This window comes from Dipodomys ordii, unplaced genomic scaffold, assembly GCF_000151885.1.
Source record: "Dipodomys ordii isolate 6190 unplaced genomic scaffold, Dord_2.0 Scaffold41, whole genome shotgun sequence".
NCBI lineage: Eukaryota > Metazoa > Chordata > Mammalia > Rodentia > Heteromyidae > Dipodomys > Dipodomys ordii.
The window spans coordinates 12,063,069-12,072,081 of NW_012267257.1; the positions used below are offsets into that span (position 1 = coordinate 12,063,069).

The window sequence follows — 9,013 nt, forward strand, 5'->3', positions numbered from 1 at the left end:
CAAGGTGATTATTGTCTAATATATGATGATTAAAATATTACTTTGTACTTCATAAACATGTGTATATATGTATATATATCAATTAAAAAGGCAAACATGATACATATAAGGTAACTGATACATATAAGATAATGTTAGATATGTTAAAAGGATATACCGATTGGGAACTAGAGGCATGCTTAACTGGTAGAGCACCAGCCTTGAATGAAAAAGCTAAGGGAGGGGCTGGGAAGGTGGCTCAGTGGTAGAGCGCTTGCCTTGCATGCATGAGGCCCTGGGTTTGATTCCTCAGCACAACATAAGCAAAAAGAAAAAAGCCGGAAGTGGTGCTATGGCTCGAGTGGTAGAGTGCTAGCCTTGAGCTGAAATGTCAGGGACAGCACCCAAGCCCAGAGTTCAGGCCCCACGACCGACCAAAAAAAACAAAAAAAAGAAAAAGCTAAGGGATAATGCAAGGCCCTGTGTTCCTGCGTTCCAGTGCCAGTCCTGGCACTAAAAAGAAATAATAATAATAATAAAGAATAGTGATTGACTTTTACAAATGTATCAAATCTGCTTCATATAATCAACTCTTAGTATCATACAAATAGGCTTATATCTTAAGAAACATACAGTAATGAATATACTGCCTTGATGCTTTGGCTATTTTCAGAAGCAGTAGGGCAAGCCAATGGCATAATTACTATTATAGACATTTCTAGAAAAAAACTCCTTTGAAGTTGTCTTTCAGAGCTAGCATATTTTTTTATAAAATACCCCAAGGAGGCAAAGTTTCATATTTGCAAATAAGTTAGATTTTTTAAAAAGACAACTTTATGATGGTACAAAAGTGATATGCTTCTGGTAAGATTTTGACTGTCTTTTCTGGGCTAATGACATCACAGTGCTCTCTCACGACCGGGGCAGGAAGCAAGCCACAGGTTAAAACCATAAACACAGATACTCTCTTGTATTCTGTGTTGCTATAATGTTCAGTAACTTAGGTGAATTAGGAACATTTTCAGCTTACAATATTTTCAACTTGTGATGAGTTCATAAAACAGAGCATCTATAATTCAAATGATACTTTGTAATATGGCAGATTATCTGAGACTTGTTATTAAAAACATGTGATGCTCAACTAAACCTTTGAATTTCTTTGTACAATGGTCATTTTTTAAAAATTTATTTTTTAATATTTTTCATCATTCATCCATCTCTTCATTCATTGGTATGGTTTAAACTCAGGGCCATGCTTGCTAGATCATTGCTCTACCCACCTGAGCTAATTTTCCCAGGCCATCCTTGGACTGCAACCTACTTTCTTAGCCTCATGTATGGGTAGTAAGTATCACAGTTCACATACCACCACATTCATCTTGTTGATTGAGATGAGGTCTTGCTAGATTTTTATTAGTGCTGGTCTTAAAACTGTAATCATTTCAGGCTCTGCCACCAAGTACCTGGAATTAAAGGTACAGCCACTATTCCTGCCGCTTATTTTTAAAGAGAACATACCTCATTTTGTTTACTATGCTGGGCTCAAACTTTTAGGCTCATGTCATTTTTTTCTGCTGAATAGCTGGACTACAGGCACATGTCCTGTCCAGCTTACACAATTGTCTTTAACTAATTTTTGTTAAAGATAATTTGTATGTCAAAGTTCATGCCTGTTGGTTGAGAGAAGATTTCTAAATATCTTGAGTAATGATGGACTCAAGAGATGAAGCATTTTACCTGACACTGTTTGAGACTTCATTTGCATTAAGACTATTTGTGAACACTTCCATGATACTCTGGAAAGCACTTGACACTGTGGCAGCTCTAGTTCTGTTTTTGTTTGTCTAACTTGCTCTTGTAGTTTTTAATGACCATCTTCATAATAAGCTCCCTTGACCCCTTTTCCTAACTGTACTTTGCTCTATTGTGGGTGATGTATGCTTTTGTGGGCTAATAGTGGAACCTGATACTCATTTGTAAGACTTTTTTTAATGGACTATGTATGGAGAGTTCCAGGAAACCCGCTCTCAAGCAGATCTTTGCAACAGATTGCTTTTATGATGGAGGTAGCAGTTAGTCTTTAATTTGTATTTCTGAGATATTAAATGTACCAATATTACTATTTTTTCCTTACAGTAACAAATGAATATAATGAATCACTGCTCTACAGTCCAGAAGAACCAAAAATACTTTTCAGTATTCGAGAACCAATAGCAAACAGAGTTTTCTCAAGTAGTCGTCAGCGTTGTTTCTCTTCCAAGTAAGCATCTGGGACTAACTTGTCACTGTTTTTAATTTCTTTCACTCAGTATAAGCCATATTTGTTAGCTTATTCAGCTTTGGATTTCATGATAGGGTCTCACTCTGTAGTCTAGCTGGCTACACTCTGTGTAGCCAGGCTGGTCTTGAATTTGAGATCCTCCTGCCTCAACTTCCTGAATGCTGGGATTACAGATACGCCCTACTAGTCAAGCTTGTTTTTGTTGTTTTTAATTTTCAATCTAAAAAACAGACACTTTTTTACTATGTAGCTTTACTGCTGTTGAGGTGAATTTTCTATGCTGCGCAGGCTGGCATGTGGAACTCATAGCCCCCTGCCTCAGCCTACTGAGTGCTGGAACATATTTGGTTTAAGAGTACTTATTTAGTTTCACTAGATGCATTTTTTTTCCTTCTGGTCTTGGGGCTTGAAATCTGGGGCCTGGGCCCCTGTCCCTGAGCTTCTTTGTGCTGAAGGCTAGTGCTCTTCCACTTGAGCCATAGTGCCACTTGCGGCTTTTCTTTTGAGTAGATTAAGAGTCTCACGGACAATCCTGCCCAGGCTGTCTTTGAACTGTAATCCTCAGATCTCAGCCTCCTGACTAGGATTACAGGCGTGAACTACCAGCACCTGGCTTAGATGCATTTGTTTAAACTGAATCTGGTTGCAACAGTAGGACCTGTGACAGTAAGAGCAGATTAATTACTGTTAAAGCAAATTATTGATTAGAAAGCAAATTCTTTGTCATAAATGTAGACTAAATGCAGGATGTTCATATGAAAGCTAAGTTAGAGTAGGGTTTACTTCTTTCAGCTTTTCCCTAAAAGTAGCCGCTCTCCCTCTAAGTGAATTAATTTACTTCAGCTTTTGCTTTGAAAATGACTTCTTATTTAAAGGCTGGCCAACTTTCCAAACTAAGAAGAAAATTTACAAAATAATGAGAACATTTCCTGTATCTTGTAGCAAAGAATACTTATTAAATGCTATCTGTAGGATTGATTTTTTTAAAAAAAATAAGTATACATTTGATTTTTTCCAGTTAAGACACTAAAAAAGAGACCTATCTAAAATTTACTTGAGTTTTAATTAATTAATACATATATACTAAGACTACAAAGACTCCTTCTAAGATACCGTATATCTTACATTTAAACTTTTGCTAATAAGTGAAATAGAAAGGCTTCATGGTTGGGTGGTTGAAAAGACTTTTTTTTAAAAAAACAAAACATGTTTAAAACAGGAACAACAGAAGATTGGAAGAATCAAGAATGTCCAGTAATAAAAAAATGTTAAGACAACAAAAAGACAAGATACAAAGCAAGAAAAAGATACTGTGAGAGATAGTTGAGATAAGCGAGGCTGGATGAAATCTGTAATGCTTACAGTATCCCCAAGTATTTGAGGATGGGTATCATGCCAGAAGGGTAAAATTTGACTTGTGAATGCATATGATAGGTCACACTCAATATGTAGGTACAGAGGAAATATTCTATGAAGTTACTTTCAGGCTATATATCTAATGAATATGTTAGCATATTAATTTTGGGTTTAGACTGTTCCATCCCCCACAATACCTTATTACTTATATGTAAATATTCTAAAATCTGACGTCTAAGACATTACTGATACCAAGCATTTTGGAAGGATTCTTAACTTGTATATAAAAATTCCTGCAAGCCAGTTGTAGTGGTGAACACCTATAATTTAGGCACTCAAAGAGGCTGGGGTAAGAGGAATGAAAGATAAATGTCAGCCTGTACTACATAGTGAGATGCTAATTAAAAAATAAAAGCTTGCAAGTCAATAAAAAGACAATCGACATAATAAAAGCCAAAAGTCTTAGACACTTTACAAAAGGGGATATGTAATAGGCCATCTGGGGAATGAAAATTAAGACTGTAACTGTATTATCCTATATACCTTCTTGCAAAACTAAACCCTATTTGTATGAAGTTTAAGAGTAGATACAGTTATTCTAAGATGTTAGAAATTAGTATAGCACGTGTGCTTCAGAAGGAGCGAGCAGGAGTAATCACTCAGAACAGTTTGTTGAACTTACATTGATACTTTGTGCTTACTCTATACATACCTAATCCTTAAGTAAAAACTTGACACGAAAATAACCCTTTGATCAGTACTTGGCATACTTATAATGGTAAAAAACCAACAATTTCATGAAAATAGCCTTTGAATTCTATCATGTCTCTACTTGTTCACTGACAATATATGATTGGATGATGATAGCCTGGATATTTAAATTTTGAGTCTTTAGGAACACATCCATATTATTTAGTCACTAATTCTCTCATAACAAAAAGCAACTTGGCTATTAAAGCCATTAAATGATCTAATTTTTTAGATACTAACATTTGGGGTGAAAACTGCTGATATTTAATGAGATATTTTCCTCTGCTTAGGGTTTGTGTTCGTTCTCGTTGTTGGGATGCCTGCATGGTTGTGGATGGAGGAACTTCTTTTGAGTTCAATGATGGAGCAATTGCTTCCATGATGATCAACAAAGAAGATGAGCTTCGAACTGTACTTCTAGAACAGTGAAAGATTTCCTCAAGTGACAAACTTGGATTATTGGAAACTGATTTTTACTGCAGAAATAGTCGTGAGGCCAGTCATTAAGCCTATTTTATTATTGGGACTGGTTGCCCTCTGGGCTCACAGTGATGAAGAAGGTGGGATTTTCATTACTCTTTTGTTGGATTCTGATAGATGAAAGATGTTCATTGTGTGAGAACATTGGATGGACTAAATGGAGTGGAATTGATGTCAGAGAAATTCTGTATTATTTGTAATTGGTAACCAAGAATATTGATATCTTTAAATTTTGAGAGGTGAGTTTAAATAAAAGATTAAATGTTTAGGACTTGAGATTTAACTATAAGAGTGTTTTTGTCTTCCTAGACAGTGGAATGGGACATAACTATCATTTGATTAGTGCATTATTTTTTATAATACCTAAAAGTAAAGTTTTTAAAGTTTTTGATTATCATGCCAAGTTTTGATAAATTCTGACATTGACCTAATTAAAGTAGGAAAATGTTTTTGTATGTGCTAAAATTTTCTAATACCAGGACATAATGATAACTATTGATTAAAACATTTTAATCATTTTTGAAATTATTTATAGATGAAGACTTTGATTCTGGCTAATTTCAATAACGCTGTATGAAATACATCTATTGAGTCAAATCATGATGCTTTTATAAATGTATTATCCCTTTGCTATTTTAGAACAATTTTTTGAGAAATTACTTAAGAGGCCCCTTCCATCTTTGCAACTGTAACATTGATTTAGGTACTAAAAGGATGAATTGATGAAATGTTTTCTATTAGGAATGTGGTAAAATCTTTAAGAAGTATTCTTATTACTATTAGGAGTACTGTCAAAAAGAATGGATTCTTAGGGAATGCATGCAACATTAATTTTGGAATTGACTTATTCAGTAATGTAGTTCTCATATTTCAAAATTTGCACAGTAGCTTTGTAGGATAAAATGTCATGGCTTGTCTTTTTTTCTTTTTCCATTATGAGAACTTTGATTTTGGAGGATATTTTTATTTAATTCTTGACTTACAATAAGTAACTAGTTTTCAGGAAAAGTTTCTATTTCTGAGTAACGAAATGATATTTTTATGCCATTTATTCAGTTGTTTATTCACTTGCTGGTGAGTGTTTTAGTGTTCATGACAAGTATTTATTGAACACTCACCCTGTGCCATACATCACTGTGTCAGGTGCTCGGTACACCAATGAATGACACCATCCTAATAGACTGTGAGCCAAAGAGCTCAGAAATCAAATTTTGTGACGCTAGGATGCATAGTCAAATTGAGTGTTCTTAGTTTTTTCATCATTAACATGTTTCTCTTACCACTATTTAAAAAATATTAATTTGAAAAGGTATTCTAGATTTTGATGGATATCTGGAAGAATGTTTTTCTTAAGTACTTGCATAGACCCTTAAGGCAAATAATTTACATGATGCATGAAATGAAAATAAAATAAAAATTAGTGTTTTCCTAGGGCTGGATCTAATTTCCTAGGGCTGGATCTAATTTCTGTTGTAGTTTTTGAAAAATAATACATGTAAGATTACCCAGAAGAATCTTACAAGTATTAACATGAGACAGAACAAATAATTTTTTATACATTAGATGGAAATAAAAATTAGTGTTTCTTCCGGGGTTGGATTTAATTTGTAGCTTGATTAAAAAAAAAAGATGTATAATATCATTTTGTGAAAAATTTAAATTACACACTATCCCCAGTATCTCAAGGAAATCTGTCCATATGCTACCATAGATCTGTTAATATGTAAGTTATTAATAGGTAGCTTGCTGTGTGAAATTGGTTATAAGCCATATTCTTAAAGGTTATTACAAATACTTATGCTCTATTTGTGACATAACTTCTGCTCCCTGGTATAGATTTGTTTGTAAGAGATGAGACAAAAAGGATGTTACAATAGCAAAAATGTCTTTTATGAATGGGTTAACCTTTCAATGACAACTGTGAATAAAATTAAACAATTGCTTTTTTTAACTACATATTTTTATTTCCTTAACTCTTAAGGGATCGTTGTTTGATAATCATTTTTTTTTAAAGAAATGCGTGTCTCAGAAATTCTTTTCCCCATGGTTATTTATGTGTTGTTCCCTATAGATATCATTGTGTGTACTGGAGTTTGAACTCAAGACCTCATGTTTGCTTGGCTGGTGACTCCAACATTTTTTTTTTTTTTGCTAGAGATAAGGCCTTTTCTGACTGGTCTGGCCTAAACTCTAAACCTTCTGATCTCAGCCTCCTAAGTAGCAAGGATGTCAAGTATGACCCATCAGCAGCCAGTCACTGATAACATTTGACATTGACTGATGATTTGTTATTTTATCAAAGATCAAAAGTATTTATCTGAAAATGTTTCCAGGTAATACTGGTTTAATATCTTTGATGTTATATATTAAATATATTTGTGGATTCAGTACATTTAATCATATTTCCTGTTTTTCTAAATGTATTATCAAATTACATTGATTCCATTTTTAATCTTTGACAGTACTTGTAAAATATTTACTTTATTGAATGTGTTAAATACAAACTGAAGGATACATAGTGCTCAGCTGAGATGTTGATGCAAATTTAGAACTTCACTGTTCTATGCACATACATATATGTATACATGTGTGTATATGAAGTATACATATTTATCTCCATCCTCAGAGATAACAAGACAGTTGTGCAAAGTATCCCAAGAATAACATCATATGATGAAATATAGACACAACAGTGGTAAGGATAAGAGCATATGTACTGCTGAACTGAAGAGTATGAATTCACTATACTCCTAGCCCTTGAGTTTGAGAGCAGTCTAGGCTATGTAATGAGATCCTATCTCAAAACAGCAGAAAATGTTCAATTAATTTTTTAAAGACAGTTTGTTTTTTTAAATTTTAAACATACTTATAAGGGTCTAAAGGGCCTAAATCAGAAAGATGATTAAGTTTAGCACATTTTCATGTTACTAGTTTTAAGCAATTAAGGAAACAATTGCCTAGACAAGAAGCGAAACATAAATAGAAAATATTTTGTTAATTTGGATCTTTTTAATTCTAAAAATTATAAAGATACTTTGCTATTCATTTTTGGAAATACAAAATTAACCAGCATTTTAATATTTGGATTCAGTGAAATAGAAAACCTCAATTATTAAAGTGAAACAGAATCTAAATAAGTTTAGTCTAGACCTGACCTGTATCTTGGGAGGGAGGGAGTTTGTCTCTTCGTTGACTTCTGGGGATGTGTAACTTAGATGGGGAGGAGAGAATGGTAAGAGAAGAGGTTGATTTTCCACTTCTTCTGGGGTTAGGGTACGCAATGACAACAGGTTTCTTTGTTTGGCCAGTCCCAGACTGCTTGGCTTTCCTCATCTGCATCTTTCTCTGTGCTATTATTCAGTTATTATCTTCCCCATCATAGTAGTTTGCCAGTAAGTTCAGCTCACAGGAATGGAAGAGACTTAATCCCATGAATTTATCCAGAAACAAAAGAGTTTGGCATTTGGCTAGTGTCCATCCCATCTCTGGAACTTGTAAGTAGGATAGAGGAGGGTGAAGAATCAAGGGAACAAAGGCAGTAAAATGATACCAGTGAAACAAGAAAGGAGATTGATGCTATTGATCTTTTCAAATGTTACAAGTTCTGCTGGGGGACAAAAATTACCCTCAGCCAAGAGCTTTTGGATGTTCTATCTAACTGCTAGTTTATGACCTGAGGTGACAGATTAACACGTTAAGCATTGTCTAGTAATCAGACCAGCAAAACCCAGACTATGGAATACAAGACCAATAACCAATAAATGGATTGCAGAGAATGAAAAGGGAAACCAAAAGTGAAGATTTACAGCTGTCAGGGATCTGTAAATCCCTTACACATACGTGGACCACATTAGGAACCTGATAAAAACAAATGAGTATAATTTTTGGAAGCACTTTAAGAGGTGGTAATTACATTTAGTACCTCCTTAAAATGTATTATTATAAACTATCATTTTCACTTGACTACAGGCATATGAAGTATACAGGATGGTGCTTAGAATTCTATCTTGAAAGGTCTTATTTGGAGACCTCTGAGCCAAATGGCAACCCCCACTGAATACTTTCTAATTTTCACTGAGTAAGAAAAAATGAGAAGGGAAAAAAGGACAGGACTTTAGTCAAGTACTTATTTTTGTAAAAACATGTTTTATTTTATTAAAACGTCTA

At 34.1% G+C, this 9,013-nt stretch overlaps 1 protein-coding gene across 1 annotated transcript in view; it reads left to right on the top strand.

Annotated features, from left to right (window-relative positions):
• Positions 1-6,802, top strand: part of Nadk2 (NAD kinase 2, mitochondrial) — a 43,137-nt gene extending 36,335 nt beyond the window's left edge. Inside the window, exons 15-16 of the mRNA XM_013018524.1 lie at positions 2,116-2,239; positions 4,657-6,802. Coding sequence (XP_012873978.1) covers positions 2,116-2,239; positions 4,657-4,795 — 263 coding nt within the window. The 3' untranslated portion in view covers positions 4,796-6,802. The remainder of the gene's footprint in view (positions 1-2,115; positions 2,240-4,656) is intronic.
• Positions 6,803-9,013: the final 2,211 nt, after the last annotated feature.